The sequence below is a fragment of the Panthera pardus genome, unplaced genomic scaffold (genome assembly GCF_024362965.1).
Source record: "Panthera pardus isolate Hobbes unplaced genomic scaffold, ASM2436296v1 HiC_scaffold_4, whole genome shotgun sequence".
Taxonomy (NCBI): Eukaryota; Metazoa; Chordata; class Mammalia; order Carnivora; family Felidae; genus Panthera; species Panthera pardus.
This window is the reverse complement of record NW_026526969.1, coordinates 20,621,136-20,638,879: the sequence shown is the minus strand read 5'-3', so window position 1 is coordinate 20,638,879 and position 17,744 is coordinate 20,621,136. Positions and strand designations below refer to the sequence as shown.

The 17,744-nt window shown below is 53.6% G+C and overlaps 3 protein-coding genes across 6 annotated transcripts in view; 2 read left to right on the top strand and 1 right to left on the bottom strand.

Annotated features, from left to right (window-relative positions):
- Positions 1-8,980, top strand: part of GLYR1 (glyoxylate reductase 1 homolog) — a 33,910-nt gene extending 24,930 nt beyond the window's left edge. Inside the window, exons 11-16 of one of the 2 annotated variants that reach the window (XM_053894017.1) lie at positions 135-227; positions 867-968; positions 1,594-1,756; positions 2,074-2,253; positions 2,569-2,693; positions 6,809-8,980. In XM_053894017.1, the coding sequence (XP_053749992.1) occupies positions 135-227; positions 867-968; positions 1,594-1,756; positions 2,074-2,253; positions 2,569-2,693; positions 6,809-6,883 (738 nt within the window). In that variant the 3' untranslated portion in view covers positions 6,884-8,980. Of the gene's footprint in view, positions 1-116; positions 228-866; positions 969-1,593; positions 1,757-2,073; positions 2,254-2,568; positions 2,694-6,808 lie in introns of both variants that reach the window. The other variant, XM_019468518.2, reaches the window with a different exon arrangement.
- A 381-nt stretch (positions 8,981-9,361) lies between these two features.
- ROGDI (rogdi atypical leucine zipper) lies at positions 9,362-15,988 on the top strand. Its single transcript, XM_019468506.2, has 11 exons — positions 9,362-9,645; positions 9,722-9,793; positions 10,850-10,938; positions 11,130-11,184; positions 11,880-11,960; positions 12,801-12,896; positions 14,151-14,249; positions 14,605-14,718; positions 14,813-14,862; positions 14,978-15,104; positions 15,423-15,988. The coding sequence occupies exons 1-11, from the start codon at positions 9,601-9,603 to the stop codon at positions 15,462-15,464; spliced, it is 870 nt and encodes a 289-aa protein (XP_019324051.1). The 5' UTR covers positions 9,362-9,600; the 3' UTR covers positions 15,465-15,988.
- A 350-nt stretch (positions 15,989-16,338) lies between these two features.
- Positions 16,339-17,277, bottom strand: SMIM22 (small integral membrane protein 22). 3 transcript variants are annotated; one of them, XM_019468507.2, is made up of 4 exons: positions 17,153-17,277; positions 16,821-16,968; positions 16,603-16,703; positions 16,339-16,453 (listed from the first exon to the last, which is right to left on the bottom strand). In XM_019468507.2, the coding sequence occupies exons 2-4, from the start codon at positions 16,951-16,953 to the stop codon at positions 16,412-16,414; spliced, it is 276 nt and encodes a 91-aa protein (XP_019324052.1). In that variant the 5' UTR covers positions 16,954-16,968; positions 17,153-17,277; the 3' UTR covers positions 16,339-16,411. The 3 variants fall into 3 exon arrangements, with proteins under 3 accessions (XP_019324052.1, XP_019324054.1, XP_019324053.1); XM_019468509.2 differs by having other exon boundaries at positions 16,618-16,703; positions 17,153-17,276; XM_019468508.2 differs by having other exon boundaries at positions 16,821-16,965; positions 17,153-17,243.
- Positions 17,278-17,744: the final 467 nt, after the last annotated feature.

Genomic DNA, 17,744 nt, shown 5'->3' with positions numbered 1-17,744 from the left:
CTCAGCCTCTTCCCTTGAGAGGCCAGCCAGGAGGACTGGGCAGGGTGTCTCTGGCCTGGTTGTTGTATTGGTTGTGCACTGCCTGTAGCTCACATTAGGATCTGTGACTTTTGCAGTGTGATTTGTTCATCCAGGAGGGGGCCCGCCTAGGAAGAACCCCCGCTGAAGTCGTTTCAACTTGTGACATCACCTTCGCCTGCGTGTCAGATCCCAAGGCAGCCAAGGACGTAAGGATCCCCTCTTCTCCCATCATGTTGTGGCCAGGAAAACTGTCTGGCCTCCCTCTCCCCCACCCTATCTCCCCTGCCCATGAGTGAGTATCTATAGCATGTGGGGGAGTTGAATTTCCCATCTGGGGCCATCCCCCATTGTGAAAAATATTTTTGTAAATTGAATACAGACTTCCTTTGATTCAGAACAAAGAATAAAAATGAGGGTCCCTGAGATCTGTGCTGACGAGCCCTGTGTATTCATATTGCGTCCATGTGCCCAGATCCTCTGTTTAGCTGTGGCTCTATTTGTATGTTTTCACATTTCAAGTACAGTAGTCATCTTGTTAAACTGGTGACTAGTTTAATCCGGGTAAATCCAATGAAACCCAAGAAAATACTGAGGTTATCATTTAAATGGGAGGTTTTTAATAAAAAGGAACACATAAACCCTTTTACAAGATTGTTGGGAACGTACTAGAGGTATTTTTCATTCCTACGCTTATTTCACTTGCTTTCCCCCTTTTCAGCCTCAATATTTAGTTCCTAATCAGTAAGTGAGCCAAAAAAGCAACAGAATTCTAACCTGAGGTCTAAGGGGCTCCTGGGCATCTAGCCAAGAGCCTGGGCTATTGCTTCTCCCTTGTGTCTCCACAGCTGGTGCTGGGCCCCAGTGGTGTACTGCAAGGGATCCGCCCTGGGAAGTGCTATGTGGACATGTCAACAGTGGATGCTGACACAGTCACTGAGCTGGCCCAGGTAGCAGCCTCGTTTGTGGTGGCCTTCCAGCATCCTTGTGGTTGGAGCCCAAGACTCTAACTGATCACTCCTGTGTGGGCAACTTGGTTACTCTAAAGACAAAAGCAGGGAGAGAAAGAAAGGCCTGTAGCCTTGGGACTAGGTTGTCTTCGCTCTTTACTTTCAAAGCCACAGCTAGTCTGAATAGCCATGAGAGGAGAGGTGTTGCCCAGCTGGGATGGGCATTAGGTCCCAGAGCTGTGAGACCCACAGTGAGAAGCATTCCAGGCAGCTGGCAGGACCTTTTTGGTTTAAGCAGCTATCCACATTTGATCCTAGCAGTATTCTTTCCACTAAGCTGCTGGGCCAAGTGGTGACTTCTGGCCCCTCTGTGCCCTGAGGGTGGCTGAAGTCAGAGAAGGGAAGTGTCTGGAGGAGGTATGGTCGGCCAAGCCATGAGCATGGTCATGTTTGGTCTTTGTAAGAAATTGCAAGTAAATGGGAGCAGGTGGGGAGACCTCAGCTTAGCTGCATGCTTCCTATGATTCAGGCATCTGTCTAGGGCCTCGGTGTGGAGGGCCAGGTGTTCCCACTTGAAACCCCAGTGAGGTGCAAGGCCTTCAGAAGCTATGACTTTCCTTTCCAGGTGATTGTGTCCAGGGGGGGCCGCTTTCTGGAAGCCCCGGTCTCAGGGAATCAGCAGCTGTCTAATGACGGGATGTTGGTGATCTTAGCAGCAGGAGACAGGGGCTTGTATGAGGACTGCAGCAGCTGCTTCCAGGCAATGGGGAAGACCTCCTTCTTTCTAGGTAACATGCCTGCCCACCTGTCGGGCCACTGCAGGCCCGGAGGCTGGGTGGGCCACATCCCCTCTAGACTGCACTGATGACAGCGTCACTCCCGCACGGCCTCTCTGCCTGGGGCCCCCGTGGGAAGGTTTCCTTTGACTTGCACAGTCAGTGCCTGGAAGGAGGAAGAGCCCGAAGGGTCAGAGCCAGTTCTGTCAGGGGCAGGTGAATGGGGCCTCCCCTGGGTGTAGAGGTGGGTCCGAGCAGGGATGAGGGTGGGCAGAAAGTCCCTGCCCTCAGATTCTTGAGAAGTGACCGTCATTCTCTACCCTGGCCAGGTGAGGTTGGCAACGCAGCCAAGATGATGCTGATCGTGAACATGGTCCAGGGAAGCTTCATGGCCACCATCGCTGAGGGCTTGACCCTGGCCCAAGTGACAGGCCAGTCCCAGCAGACACTCTTGGACATCCTCAATCAGGGACAGTTGGCCAGCATCTTCCTGGACCAGAAGTGCCAAAGTGAGTTGCCTTTGGCCTCTCTTGCATTTTAGTTCTGATAGGAGCTGAGAAACTGAGTCAGGCAGCTCTCACAGAGGAGTCTCTTCTTCAAGGGCTCATTGGGTGTGAAAGACGCACTCTCTTCATTCATTCCATGCCCTTGGTCAGAGGGGGTCCAGAGACCTGGCAGGTGGGATTTGGGGGTACTGGTTGGGAACTTGTCTCTTCAGTGTCCAAGAGGGAGGAAATGCCAGGTGTTGAGGCCTGACAGTATTACAGATAGTTTCTTAGTTAGAGTTTATTCAATTTGCCTGATAAGTGGCTTTCCTTCCTCAGATATCCTGCAAGGAAACTTTAAGCCTGATTTCTACCTGAAGTACATCCAGAAGGATCTCCGCTTAGCCATTGCCCTGGGTGATGCGGTCAACCATCCTACTCCTATGGCAGCTGCAGCCAACGAGGTACCTGCCAGAGGCGAAGCACAACCCTGGCCATCTTCCTTTTGTCTTTACTATTCGCTACCCACCCCACCCCACCCCCCGCCCATCTTTATTTTGCTTTGTGTCTCATCTCTTGGGGTGGAATCTCAGGTCATTGTTTCTAGACAGGAGCATGTAAAACTGTACGCTTCCTTCTTAGCCATGCCTACTTCCCATGTGATTTCTTCGACCTGTGGATTATTCAAAAGTGTATCATATAATTGGAGTTGTCCTACATATCTAATGATTATTGATTACTAATATGTCTCTGTTGTGGTTAAAAAAACACATCCTGTATGATTTTTGGTTCTTTAAATTTATTCAGACTTGTTTTGTGGCCCAGCAGATGGTCTGTCTTTGGGTGTGCTGTGTGCACTTAAGAGGACTATGTCCTGCAGATACCAGTTAGGTTGAGGTTGGTAGTTTTTTCGGATCACATTTACTGGCCTTTTTCTCTGGTTCTTTCAGTTGCTGAAAGGTCTTAAAATCTCTAACTGTGATTGTGGGATTGTCTGTTTTTCCCTTTGATTTTGTCTATTATCTTTGAAACTCCTGTAATTTTGAAACTCTTAGCATTTACGATGGCCACATCTTCCTTATGAGTTTGCCCTTCTGTTTTTATAAAATGTCGCTTTCTGGTCTTTGTCTTGAAGCCTATTGCCCAGTTTTACTATAGGTGCTATTGTTTTTATATTTTTTTTAATATTTATTTATTTTTGAGAGAGAGAGAGAGAGAGAGAGCGAGCGAGTCAGGGGAGGGGCAGAGAGAGAGGGAGACAGAGAATCCCAAGCAGGCTCCACTCTGTCAGCGCAGAGCCCAATGTGGGCCTTAAACTCACGAATCATTAAATATGACCTGAGCTGAAATCAAGAGTCAAACGCTTAACCAAACTGAGCCACCCAGGTGCCCCATTGTATATTTTTTTCCATTCATTTGCTTTCAGTTTGTGTTTTTATACTGTATCTTTTGTATACAGTCTGTCATTGGAGCTTGGATTTTTACCCATTCTGAAAGATTCTGCCTATTAATTGGGGTGTTTGGTCATTTACATTTTTTTGAATGACAACTTTATTAAGCACCTACACATGCACTTTTTGAAAAGCTGTTTGGAAGTGTAGCCTTAAAAAAGCTGAGCACTATTTCTTTACTGTAGAGCTACAATAAAAACTACATTTGTAGCGCGCCAGGTAGTTCAGTTGGTTAAGCATCTGACTTGGCTCAGGTCATGATCTCCCACTTTGTGAGTTCAAGCCCCACGTTGGTCTCTCTGCTGACAGCTCAGATCCTGCTCCGGATTCTCTGTCTCCCTCTCTCTCTGCCCCTTCCCCAAGCACATGTGCTCTCTCAAAAATAAACAAACATTTAAAAAAACAAAAAACAAAACTCTACATTTTGTGTAAAACACATAAATTCATTTATTTTAGAAGCTGTATCTTCCAAGTGCTAAAAAAAGGATATGCATCACTCAAGTTAATTAGAAGTCTCCAGTGGCTTGTTCCAGTGAAGAAGTAAAGAAAGACGGTTCTGGGGCGCCTGGGTGGCTCAGTCCGTTGAGCGTGTGACTTCAGCTCAGGTCATGATCTCACGGTCTGTGAGTTCAAGCCCCGTGTCAGGCTCTGTGCTGACAGCTCGGAGCCTGGAGCCTGCTTTGGATTCTGTGTCTCCCTCTCTCTCTGCCCCTCCCCCACTCATGCTCTGTTTCTCTCTCTCTCTGTCTCTCTGTCAAAAATAAATAAACATTAAAAAAAAGGAAAAAAGAAACACGGTTCTGCTCTTTTCAGACCTACCTTTTCATAATCTGTAATCTTCTGTCCCTGAATTCTGTGTTTTCTGTCCCTTCCTTGTCTGCCTGAACATGCCAGAGTACTTACTTCACTTTTTCAGGTTGCAGTACAATTTCGGGTTACTCATGTTTGTTTTATCTTGGATTCTCTCTTAGCAGCGGACTTATTTTTGTATTTTGTATAATTTTTTTTGTCAACAAGCTTGTCTTTAACTGAAGTCAGTTCTAAAGGGTTCTATGTGTGGTTTGTGTGGGCAGGTTTCTCTGTGAGGTGATTTCTGACTTGCCTCTGCCCTGAGTCTACAGGATTTGTTGGCTTGAAAACAAATATTTTAGTTAATTTCTCAATGGAACGTGGTGCTATCTGGCCATTTGGATGGTGTGAATTTAGGCTCCTCACTGGTGCTTACTGTTCAGGATCTTAAGGTTAACTAGTCCAGTAACATTTAGTCCTTTTCTTAAAGTCTGTTAATGTATGGTCAGATTTGGAGCCACCGTTTTATCATTTGATTGCTGCTTGTCTCTTCTGGCTTTTGACTGTCCTTCCTATTTTACTGCCTTTTGGATTATTTGAATCTTTTTTAGAATTCCATTTTACCTACTGTCTTCTTAATGACGCATTGTTTCTGTTTTATCTTTGCTCTAGGGATATCAATATGCAAGAATATGCAATATCCTTAAACTTCACGGTCTACTTAGAGTTAATCTTGTACCTCTTCACATACAACATAGATACATTTCCATTTCCCTCCCCCTCTACCTCCTCCTTTAAGGCAGGGTTTCTCAACCTGGGCACAATGACATTTTGCTGTGGGAGCCATCCTGTGCTTACAGGATGTTTAGCAGCATCCCTGTCCTATACCCACTGGAGGCCAGCAACACCCCCTCAGTTGACACAATGTCTATAGACGTTGCCAAATGTCCAGTGGGGGCAAAACAATCCCTGGTTGAGAACCCCTGCTTTAGGGTACAGATGTCCTCTGGGTTACATCTGCCTTTGTTTTAAACATACGGTCAATGTTGGAATGTTTTAAGTAGTCTTATGTATTTTATTTTAACGAAGAGAGAAAATAATTGTGTATTTCTCTTATTTACCATTTCCAGGGCTCTTCATTCTTTTCTAAAGAATTGAATTTCTCTCTGGGATTGTTTCCTTTCAGCTGGAAGAACTTGCTTTAGCATTCCCTGTAGTGCAGGTTTGCTGGCAATGATTGGTTTTCTTGTATCTGAAAAGGTCTTATGGAGCCTTCGTGTTGAGTTGACAGCTACACCTGAGCTGTAATGGACACTTAACTATGGTGGCTTCAGCTGGACTGTTTGAAAAAAGACAAAAATGCAGCTTGTATGGGGGAACCTTGTGTTCAACTGCATTTCCTCAGTGTGCCTGGATGCCATACTGCCTTTGTCGAATGGCTTTTTCATTCTCTTCACACTCGTTCATAATATTCACCTAGTGTCTCTGGAGTGGCTGTTGATTGCCAGGCACTATTCTAGGCTCTGGGGACGTGTTCAGGAGCAGCCCGTTCCCTCCCTTGTGGCGCTTACATGTTAATGGAAAGAGGCACAAGACAGGCAGATAAGTATTTGAACAAGAGTCTGTAAAGGTCAGAAGTATGAGTAAAATACAGCAGAGTGAGTGAAGCGGTGCGGCCACTGTCTCAGGCTGCTCGGGAGAGGCCTCGGAGCTGACTGGGAAGGGGCCAGCTGTGCTGAGGGAAAAGCATCCCACGCAGAGGGAAGGACGAGGATAGCGGCCCAGAGCATAACACAGGAAGACCCTGGAGGTAGGAAGGGACGTGATTATAATTGCTAACAATGCTCTAAGCACTTTACCTCCTCAGTCCCTTTAAACCTCATGATAAAACCTTGTCACCTTCTCCATGACATCAAGTAGTAGTGGTGACGGCAAAGAAACACTGAGGCACCTGGCTCAAGATCAGTGGGGGGCCTGGGTGGCTCAGTCGTTTAAGCGCCCAGCTTTAGCGCAGGTCCTGATCTCACAGCTCGTGAACTCTAGCCCCGCGTAGGGCTCTCTGCTGTCCGCACAGAGCACCCTTCAGATCCTCTGTCCCCCTCTCTCTGCCCCTCCCCTGCTTACACTGTCTCTCAAAAATAGATAAACATTTTTTTATTTAAAAAAAAAAAAAAATCAGTGTGGGGGTTGGCCAGGAGTTGTACCTAGATAGCCTGGACTCCAAAGGCTGCCTGCCGCCTGCCTGCCTGACCACATCTAGAACTGCCTCCAGGAAGCAGATTGTGTTTTTAAGTCAGCTCTGTGGACAGAGTGTGAGCCTATCTCCTTTTTTTTTCCAGGTGTACAAAAGAGCCAAGGCACTGGACCAGTCTGACAACGACATGTCTGCCGTGTACCGAGCCTATATACACTAAGCCCTCGATACCCCATCCCTGCCCCCCAAGTCTTCCCTCTGGCCCCTCCTCCTCACATGGGGTTGGGGTCCTGGGACTTAGCTCTGGACCAGTCCACCTGTCTCCATCTCCTTTTCTACAGACTTTGAGACTTGCCATCAGCACAGCACACAGCGTCACCCCTCCCCTGGAGGTCCTGGGGAGGGGAGGGGTGTCGGCAGGATTGGCCTTTGGGAAAGCTCTTGAGCTGGGCACTGGCCCCGGACTAGGTGGCTGTGTGTTCACACACACACACACACACACACACACACACACCCTACACACCACACACTGGCTCTCACCCCAGGATAGAAGCTGCCCAGAAACTGCTGCCTGGCTTTTTTTTCCTCCTGAGCTTGTCTTATCTCAGACCCTTTCCAGTAGAGGAACTAGAATCAGCAGTGAGAACTGGAAGCCTTCCCACTGCTGCCGTCCCTCAGAGCAAAGAGGCTGTGGTTACGTCCACGTCCCCCCACTGGATCCCCCATGTGAGAGAGAGGCTCTGGGTCAAGATGAGCCAGCACCGACTCCAAACAGAGGGTCCCCATGGGCCCTCCAACCTCAGGTGACCAGCTGATGAGGATTGTCATATTTAAGCTACCAATGTGCAACTCTCCGTAAATGCCTTTGTGAACTGAAAAGAGATTGGCAAAGTTGAGCGAACACAGGGCTCTGGCTCTCCAGGGAGAGCAGCAAATCGCCAGCACGTTAGGTGAGCCTCACAGAAGCCTGCTCTCCTCGCCGCTCTTGAGCACCTGTCCCAGAAGTCACCATCACTGCAGAGCCCTGGGCTGGGATCAGACTTCCTCACTTTGGTGTAGGGGGAGCTCACTCCTCACCAGGCTCTTAGTATTTGGATTTGCATTCCAGCCCTTGGGAAGGGGATCCTGAGGGCCACCAGGGAGGAGCAAAGAGGGAGGAGAGTGGGGTTCCTTCCTGTTTCCGTTATGCTGCAGACTCCACCTGGAGCCACTCTGACTGGGTCCCCTCACAGCAGTCCCATCCTCTCCAACCTGCTCCTGCACATGTTCCCCACCTGCCTACCTTTTCATTCTCCCTTCCTCCTCTTCTTCCCATGGAGACAGTGTTTCTGTCCCTTCTTTGGCCCAAACCCAGCCTGACCAACGATGGCCATTTCTTAGGCTCAGCTCTTGAAACAGGATCGAGTGTCTTCACTTCAGCCAGAAGCATAGCCTTCAATGCTTCCAGGGCCCCAGGGTCTTTTGGGAGGGAAGAGAACTGAACCTGACCCAACCTGAACTAACTGACCTGAAGAGGTAGATCTAAGACATCTTTGAGACCCTAACATTTCTCCTTGGATAGGGGACCAGAGGGACTTGCGATGTGGTGTAAAAACAAGGAGAAGTCACCCAAAGGATGTCCATGTTCTCTCCCTCTATATGGGTTGAATTTTCCAAAGTTATACTTTGCAGGTCAGCATTTCTAGTGAATATATATAATGAGGAGACCACACTGGTGTGGGCCCCTCCCCCTCACAAATTTGGCCCTTTTCCACTGATAGAACCCAGGCTAGGGGATCTCAGAAGACATAGGGGGGAGGGCAGGGAAGATGCCTGCGGGTTTTTGGCATAATTTCACTGGGATTTGGAATTCTTTTCTGTCTGAACACAAAGCCTGTTCTAGTCCTAGCCGGACACTCGGGGTTGGGGGTGGGAGGGTGGGGGTGGGGGAAGATGCTGTAATGAAACTGGTTAGTCAATGTTGTCTTAATATTGTTGACAATTCTGTAAAGTTTCTTTTTATGACTATTTCTGTTTAAGCTATTTCACCTTTGTTTTGAAATCCTTCCCTTTTAGAAGAAAATGTGACACTTGTGAAAAAGCTTGTAAGAAAGCCCCTCTTCCACCATCCCTTTTTTTCCCCCTTTAAACCTACTTTAAATGACAAATCTTCTAGGTAATTAAGATTGTGAATTTTTATTTTTGCTTTGTTTTTAATGAGCATTTGTCTTTCAGAATAGGATTGTGTGATGTTTAAATGGCAAAAACAAAACATGATTTTGTGCAATTAACAAAAAAAGCTACTGCAAGCAAAATAAAACGTTTCTTGGTAACACAACTGTGACTGATTACCTCGGCAGTGGCCTGTGCCTAGACCCAGAGCGCTGTGTGGTGGAGGGAGGAGGGCCGGGAGCACCAGAGCGGCCCCGCAGCCCTCGCGCCGGGACTGCGCCGTGACTGCCTGGTTATCCGGCTGGTTCCTCCTGGACCAACGGAACTCGCGAGCTCCGGGGGAGGAGGGCGAGGCCGAGCAGGAACAGGCTGCCACGCCGGCCAACCGCCGGGCGCGGCGAGAGCAAACCATCCCTCTGGCCAATCAGTGTGCGCAAGCGGAGCAGGGCGCCCTATCAGGGCCGGGGAGGGGCGGGACAAGTGGCCGAAGGGCTCCAGCGGCAGAGCGGCGGTGGACGCGGCGCCCGAGCGCAGAGCGCTCGCGGTGGGTGCCAGCGGCAGCCTGGGAGAGCCGGAGCAGGCGGGTTCGCGCAGCCGCCAGCCTCGATTCGGAGCGCAGCTCGGCCGGTCGGCGGCGGGAGAGGCGGCCCGGGGGCGGGGCGGACGCGCGTGCGGCCAATCGGCAGCGGGGGTGGGCCCGGGTGCTGCTAGCGCACTGACGGCCGGTGCACCGAGCCTCGAGCTGACGGCGGGTGCCTGACGGTCGCTGGGCGGCGAGCGGCGGCGATGGCGACCGCGATGGCAGCGACGGCGGCGGAGCGAGCGGTGTTGGTGAGGCGCGCGGCCAGGGCAGGGTGGAGCCGGGGGCGGTGGGCCCGGGAGGCTGACAGTCGGCCTGTGCCCGCAGGAGGAGGAGTTCCGCTGGCTGCTGCACGACGAGGTGCACGCCGTCCTCAGGCAGCTGCAAGACATCCTCAAGGTAAGGCGCCTGGCAGGCCGGCCCAGCAGCGGCTCTTTCCCGGGCCGATGCCCCTGCCTTCCGAGCGCCTCCTGTGGGCGCGATGCGCGGTGTGCAGACCAGCCCCTGCCTCGGGGGACTGGGAGTCCAGTCGGGGTACCAACGCATGATTGTCCACTTAATCACAGGCAGCTGTGTGAGCGCAGTGCGTCGGGCGTGGAATGAGCTCCCGGGCGGGGAGTCGGGGTCAAGGAAGGCTTCCATTGAAGCTGTTATCTCAAGGTCTCCAGCATCATACTCAACATCTGGGGGGGCTCCCTTTCGCAAAAAGATTGCAGTACCAGCCTCACAGGGCTATTGTGAAATAAGGCAACTCACAGAAATGTCCAGACATTGCCTGGTAGGGCAGAAATTGCGAGTTGTCATGACTACTAACATTTTCTGACTCTGTCCCCACACCCAAGCGTCTTTTTTTCCCCTTTTTTTTTAAAATTTACATCCAAGTTAGCATATAGTGCAACAATAATTTCAGGAGTAGATTCCTTAATGCCCCTTACCCATTTAGCCCATCCCCCCTCCCACAACCCCTCCAGTAACCCTCTGTTCATTCTACATATTTATGAGTCTCTTATGCTTTGTCCCCCTCCCTGTTTTTATATCAGTTTTGTTTCTCTTCCCTTATGTTCATCTGTTTTGTCTCTTAAAGTCCTCATATGAGTGAAGTCATATGATATTTGTCTTTCTCTGACTAATTTCACTTAGCATAATATCCTCCAAACCAAGCATCTTAACCAAGCCAGGAGGCCATCTCTCTGTTCTATATCCTGGAGTTGGGCTTGAGGCAAGTTTCTGGGGAATGTGGAAGGAACAGCTATCCATCCACTCTGGTAGGACCTGAAACCCAGGTGAGGGCGGAAAGGCCTGAGAAATGGGAAGGTGCCCTGGAGGCTTGGATAAGGTGCTCCGGTGAGACCAACCCACTTGACCCTCCCCTGGCCAACCTAGGAAATGGGGCTTCTGGAAAGACCGTTGAACTGGATTGGATGAACTTTACCCTAATCCCCTCTGCCCTTCCAGGAGGCCTCTCTCCGCTTCACTCTGCCCTGCTCTGGCACCGGCACGGAGGGTCCTGCCAAGCAGGAGAACTTCATCCTTGGCAGCTGTAGGTGAGCAGGGGCTGAGCAGAAATGAGGGCGATGAAGCTGCTTGAGAGGGGGACACCTGGGATCCCTCCAGGAGAGGCTGCATAGCCAAGGCCCAGCGGGCCATCCTGGGACAGCCAGGGGCAAGCTGCCGGGAGGGCCAGGTGGTGGGAGAGGGCAGCCACAGGCACTGCTCTGACCCCCACGTGTTGCAGCACAGACCAGGTGAAAGGCGTGCTGACTCTGCAAGGGGATGCACTGAGCCAGGCGGTGAGTCCCCCAGCCCCTCTCCCCTTTCTCTGTTGCTGGAGGAACCAGCGGGAAAGAATATGGGAGCCTCCTGCTGGCTCTGCCACCAGTTGGCTGTGTGACCCTGGGCAGGATCCTTGACCTCTCTGGGCCTCAGTTTTCTCCCTTGTAAAATACTCCCCCCACCCCCCAGCAGCCTCCTCATGGAATTGGCATGTGGCTTCTGTGTGAGGTGCCGAAGGGAGATGTTTGCACACGGCCCAGCCCTGAGTCTGGGCCCAGTGAAGCGTGGGCAGCAGCGGGATTAAGCTGGCCCCAATTCAAAGTGAAATCGGCCAGCATCTGAGCTCCGTTGGTGCCAGGCACCAAGATGTGGGGGAAGGTGCCTCTCCTCCAGTAGTGGGTGGGTGCTCAGTCCATTGCCCTGTACCCGTGTTCCCTTTTGCCCACAGTCACAGCTCCTCCTGGCTGAGGCCACCTTCCCCTTTCTGTTTTCCCTTTCATTTCTTTGTGGTTCCTCTTGGGCCCGAGTTCCTGTTTCCTGACCTCCCTGTTCACACTCCAAATGGCCACTGTGCTGGGAGACCTTCTGCCCTGTGGAATGACGGGGGCCCGAACCACCCCATACACCCCATTTCTGGCCCCCTGCTCAAGGGCTCAGGGTGGCCAAAAGCAGGAGGGTGTCATCCTTCTGCTTATCCACTCTTGCCTGTCAGGATGTGAACCTGAAGATACCCCGGAACAACCAGCTGCTGCACTTCGCCTTCCGAGAAGACAAGCAGTGGAAGCTGCAGCAGGTAGTTGGGCCCTTCCCCTACTGGGGCTCAGGCCACAAGGGCAGGCAGGGGCAGGCCTGAGAGGCACTGAGGGCTCCAGGCTGGCCATGGGGATTTGAAGCCGGAGCAAGCCTGGAAGGGTGTTTCCTAGTAGCAGAGCTGGGGCAGGCAGTGCCTGGGGCTCCAGAGCCTAGCCTTGAAGGAGGTGGAAAACCTGTCTGTAGGCCCCGGGGCCCCAGCAGGAACCACTGGGGTCCTCTGGAGCCAGGAACTCCCCTTCCCAGAGCCTCCAGGGGGCTTCTGATGGCTCCTGGAGACAGAGTCCATGTTCCCTACAAGCTCCTGTGTGATTGGATTGATCCAAGCCCCTTCCCCTCTCACTGGACACCAGCTGGTCTCCACCTCAGGGCCTTTGCCCATGCTCGGCTCTCTGCTTTTCTTGTCACTTGGGTGATCCTCAAGAATCACTTCCCTGGGGCCTCCCTTGACCTCCATCCATCAAAAGAGGCTCCCCCCTCCCCCATCCTGCAGAGTCACCCTCTTTCCTTGTGCAAGTCAGTCTTTTTATCTTAGGCCTTTACTCTGCGATCACCTGCCCTCCTTTAGAAGGTGAGCTGTGTGACAGCAGGCCTGCCACAGTCTTGCCATGTGCCCAACACCCAGCCAGGACCTGGCATTCAGAGGACACGGAGCTGGCAGCTGGTGGGGAGAGAGCAGGCAGGCGGTTCCCACCCCACCCCTCCAAGGAGAATGGCCCCTCATCGTGATGACTGGGGCCGGAACTGCCCACCGAGAGATGAAGTTGGCATCTCTTCCTCTTGAGGCCCAGCCCGCTGACCTCTCGATGGGCACTGTTTTCAGATCCAGGATGCCAGGAACCATGTAAGCCAAGCCATTTACCTCCTTGCCAACCGGGATGAAAGCTACCAGTTCAGGACGGGAGCAGAGGTCCTCAAGGTGAGCTGCCAGAAGGGACAGGAGAACTAGGTTCCCTCCCCCTGGCCCTGACCAGGCCCCTGGAGAATTCTGCCCCCACATCCTCAGGCGCAGCTGATGGCCCACCCATCACCTCTCAACGCACCCGTGTCCATCCAGCTACAGTCAAATGATTCATATCCCAGGTTCCAGACTCAGATTGAGATTCTGATTCCAGGGCCTCCGTTGTAAGCTGTGCAACCTCAGGTTACTTTCTTAGTCATTCGATGCCTCAATAGCCTCACCTATAGAGGGGGGACTCACTGCAGTGACGACCAGTTGTGATGATGCAGGTAAAGTAGCCTCTAGCAAATGCTCAGGAAGTGCTCAGCTACTACTAGTAGATGCTAGTAGTCACATGACTAGCACTAGAGGAACTCTTATAATTAGCAAAGGGAATCCACATGGTTTGCAGGGACCAGCTGCGCTCATATGCCCCAAACTCATGCTTAAACTCTGTCCCTGATTTGCTATGTGTCTTCAGGTGATTCAGTTTCCTTCTTTGGACCTCTGTGTCCTCATATGAAAACTTACAACTAATGGCCTAAGGTCCCTCCCAGAACTGTGACCACCCTGGGGACAGGGGGTGTAGTCCCCATGCCTCCACCCAGATTTGCCTTTCCTGGAAGCAAGGTCACCCCCATGCCCATGGCAATAGCTGGAAGCAGTGGAAGTTGGGGCTCTGAGGAGTCCAAGCAAGAGTTTTAGTCATGGCAAAGGAAAAGGATGAGTTCCAGATGGTTCCACTGTTCACTAGCCATGTGACCTTAGCACTTGGGACCTTCTCTTTCCTCAACTGTGAAAATGGGGCTGGTACCCCAGGCTAAGACCTGAACCTAGCCGTGCCATCACTGTCCCTGGCTCCTTGCACCCAAGCTGGATTCAGGCCCCTTCTTCTAAGCTCCTTCATTGCCTGTACCCCCATCCACAAAGCCCTCATGCCCCTGAGACTGACGCTCAGGATCTCCCATGTTCCATTCCCCACTGGACCAGCACCCAAGATCCCATGCAGTAGAACCTGCTGGATAGGTGGTCACCACTGCAGACGTCCTACCCCCACCCTCAGCTGGAACCCCAGTACCTGCACCTTTAACAAGCCCCACACAGCAGGGGTTCAGGCCTTGAGACCGTGAGCACCCAGGGCAGGAGCTGGGAGCTTCCATGACTTTGTCACGCTCTGATGTGGGAGGGCAGGGGCTGCCCTCGAAGCAGCTCTGACCAGCCCCCTGCCCACAGCTGATGGACGCTGTGATGCTGCAGCTGACCAGAGCCCGCAACCGGCTCACCACCCCGGCTACCCTTACTCTGCCTGAGATCGCTGCCAGTGGCCTCACGGTCAGTACCTTAGTCCAGCCCCTGCTCCAGGAGAGGGAATCCCCACTGAGGAGCCCAGCTTGCCCCTGGGAGGGACACGGGTGTGAAGGGGCCCTGGAAACCCCGAACTGCTGTCTGAGTCCTCTGTCTATGCAGTTTTCTGGGACAAGGTCCTTGGCTTCCACCCTGCGTCCCCCAAATGCTCCTAGTCTGCATCAGTGCTTCTCAAGCCTGGTGCAGAAAGCCACCCAGGACACCTCGGAAAAGTCTAGAAGCCCCAGTGCCTGGGTTGGGGAATGGGGTTGCCCAGGTGGTTCTGGGAGGCCTGCGCCTGCGCGACCCTCATCCGACCTGCTTGCCCGGTGCTCGTCCCCAGCGGATGTTCGCCCCTGCCCTGCCCTCTGACCTACTAGTCAATGTGTACATCAACCTCAACAAGCTCTGCCTCACCGTGTACCAGCTGCACGCCCTGCAGCCCAACTCCACCAAGGTGAGGGAACCCCACCCGCCCCCACGTGCCTGGCAGCCTCCAGGGCCTGACCAGCCTCCAGGGCCTGACCGGGTCTGGTCCCCTTCTTTCCTAGAACTTCCGCCCAGCTGGAGGCGCCGTGCTCCACAGCCCTGGGGCCATGTTGTAAGTATGCTGCCGGGGAGCACCCTGCCCTCCCCAACCCTTTGCACCTTGGGGCCTGGGGGGCCAGGCTGGTCAGCACCCCCTGCCCAGGGGAGACCCTCCCCTCTCCCCACAGCGAGTGGGGCTCCCAGCGTCTGGAGGTGAGCCATGTGCACAAGGTGGAGTGTGTGATCCCGTGGCTCAACGATGCCCTAGTCTTCTTCACGGTCTCCCTGCAGCTCTGCCAGCAGCTCAAGGATAAGGTGGGCCACGGGGGACTGTGGGGTCGGGGTGGGCCTCCCTCTCAGACACATTGGGCCAGCCAGGTGGCAGGCTGCTAAGCCTTTTCATTTTGGGGGGATCCTAAGGGCTCTGGTCATACCTCCAAAGCACCCCCAAATCTCCATCGTACCCTCCACACACACCCAGCAGATGGGCCACAACGTTGCCGAGCAACAGTACCCTCTCCCTAACAAATTGCCCTTGGATGACCTTGAAATCTCACCCGGGTCACAGGGTACAGCAAGGGAGGCTCCCTAGCACCAGCACTCACCATGTCCCCCCCCCCCCTCCCTCTCCAGATCTCCGTGTTCTCCAGCTACTGGAGCTACAGGCCTTTCTGAACAGAACCCCCAAGAGTCTGTCCACCTGGGAAATGGCCCTTGTCCCTCTCATCTATCCCCTCTTGGAGTGTTGGCCAGAGCCGGGCAGCATGGGCTATTTATTTTCGTCTTTACCCCATCCTGCCCATCATATTTGCACAGATGGAAATGAACACTGGAATCACTGAAAAGAAGGGACGAAGGCTTGCTTTTCATTTTGCGGAGGGGGGTGGTCAGGAAGGCGGAGCAGAGATGTGGCCCACATTCCAAACCCTCCCTCCCTGCAGGCAGAAACCTTTGGACTCTGGGTGGGGCCAACCCCAGGGCTCTCCTTCCGCCTCCTTTTTCTGCTTTCTGAGCTGCCCTTGGATGGTGAAGGGTAGCCACGCACACCCCCTCCATGGAGGGTGAGGAGTGGGTGGCGACCCTAAACTGTGAGTTAGGAGAGCAGACAGAAGCCACCCACCGTGAGCTGTGGTGTCCTAGAATGCGTTTGCTCAGCATCCCTGACAAGGCCTCTAGGAAATAAAGATCACCCGACTTTACCTGGAGCGTCTGTCTGTCTGAGTGAGGACCAGGCTGGGGATCCCTGATACTCAGGACCTGAGTGGGGTACCCAGTGACTGAGCCCTTGGCCTCCCCACACCACCTTTGAGGGGGTCCTCTGGGCTGCCAAGGGGCTGAGTGGGATGGGAACAAGGGTTCTGCCTGGGGGTCCCGGCCCCTGAGTTGGGCCCCAGCTTCCCCTCCCATGGGCAGTCGCTGGTGACTCAGGGTCTGGTGGCCGTCGTGTAGGCTGAAAGCTGTGAGGGAGCAGGTGGGCATCTGGATAAAGCAGTGAGTTCCCAACTGCCCACCCCTTGACGGGAGGCTCAGAACACACTCCAGACTCAGGTTCTGGACAAACAAGGCATTGTTCCTGTTGCCCAGCAGGACACATGGGCAGAGGGGCTGGGGGGCTCGGTGTGTTAAGGTTCCAGGGCCAAGTTATCCACACCCCTGCGGTGTTCCTACAAGAGAGGCACAGGAATCAGCTGGGCTTCACTCATGTGTCCCCTGCCTGCCCCCTGTCCACAGGAGGCCCAGCACCCTCGTCTCCCCAGTGCACTTCCAGGCTGCCCCTCGCACCTGCCCAGCCCAGGAGGCCAGTGGGGCTCACCTGATCGGGGCTCACCTTCTGGGATCTGGAGGTGCGGCGGCTGCAGCAGCTATAGCAGCAGCAGTGGATGCAAACAAGCAGCAGCAGCAGCAACACAGTGCCTGGAGTGGGCGGGGGGGGGGGGGGGGCAGTGACAGGTGTCCAGAGAGGGTCCTGGCCACGTCTGGGTCAGGAGGTGCGGGGGGGGAGGGCGGGGCAAAGGCCAAGGCCACACTCACCAAGGAAGATGAGAAAGATGATGAAGGCAGCAGTGTCCCACCTGGACTGGAACAGCTGACCGCTCCTCAGTTTCCCCAGCACTTCCTGGGCCGTGGTCTCCAGCTCCTTCTCCAGGTCTTCTGCCAAGGCCATCTCAGCTCCAGCCTTCTGGGTACCACCAGCCCCCAAGGGGCTGCCTCAGAACTCAGCCAGACCTCTCACAGCCCAGCCCCTGCCCTGCCCCTGCCCCTGCCCCTGCCCCCTCCCACACCAACACCCCCAAAACCCTGCCTGGTCCCCTCCCACCACCCCCTGCCCCCCGCCCCCAGCAACTCCGCGCCCAGACTCCTACCAGCCTCCAGGCTCCCCCAGTCAGCCAGTTGCCAGGTCCTGAGAACACAGGCTACTTCCTGCTTCCGGATCCGCAACCCAAGATAGCTGCTACCTGAGGCCTTGGCACCTTGGCAACCAGCCCCACCCTTCCTAGGGGTGGCTAGCGTCCAGGGGGGTGGGGCCTGTGCCCTAACAGGTGTGCTTACAGCTTCCCAACAGGAGCAGGTGCTGCGGGACCCAGGAAGGTCCCCACGGGCCTGTAAGCCTCTTCACTCGGGGATTTTTCACTGTTTTCTCAACAGGCCAGACATGCAGGTTGGAACACAGTATGGCCTGGGCCTCTGTTGACTTGAGTGAAGAGAGACAGACAGGAGGGAGGGACAGGGAGGGAAAAGTGGTTTCCATTTCCCCTCCACTGGGCAGATGGCATGTGCCTGGCACTATACTAGGAGTCTTTGTGGTCCTTGTCTCCTCTATTCTTACCCTCAGCGTGGTCGTTACAAAAAGATGATTATCCTCTCTCAAATGACCTCTTCCTGGGGCCTGGGGCCCCGACCCTGTCCAGAAAGGCAGCTCTCACTCTCCCTTCTTTCAGCGCAGACGTGTCCAGG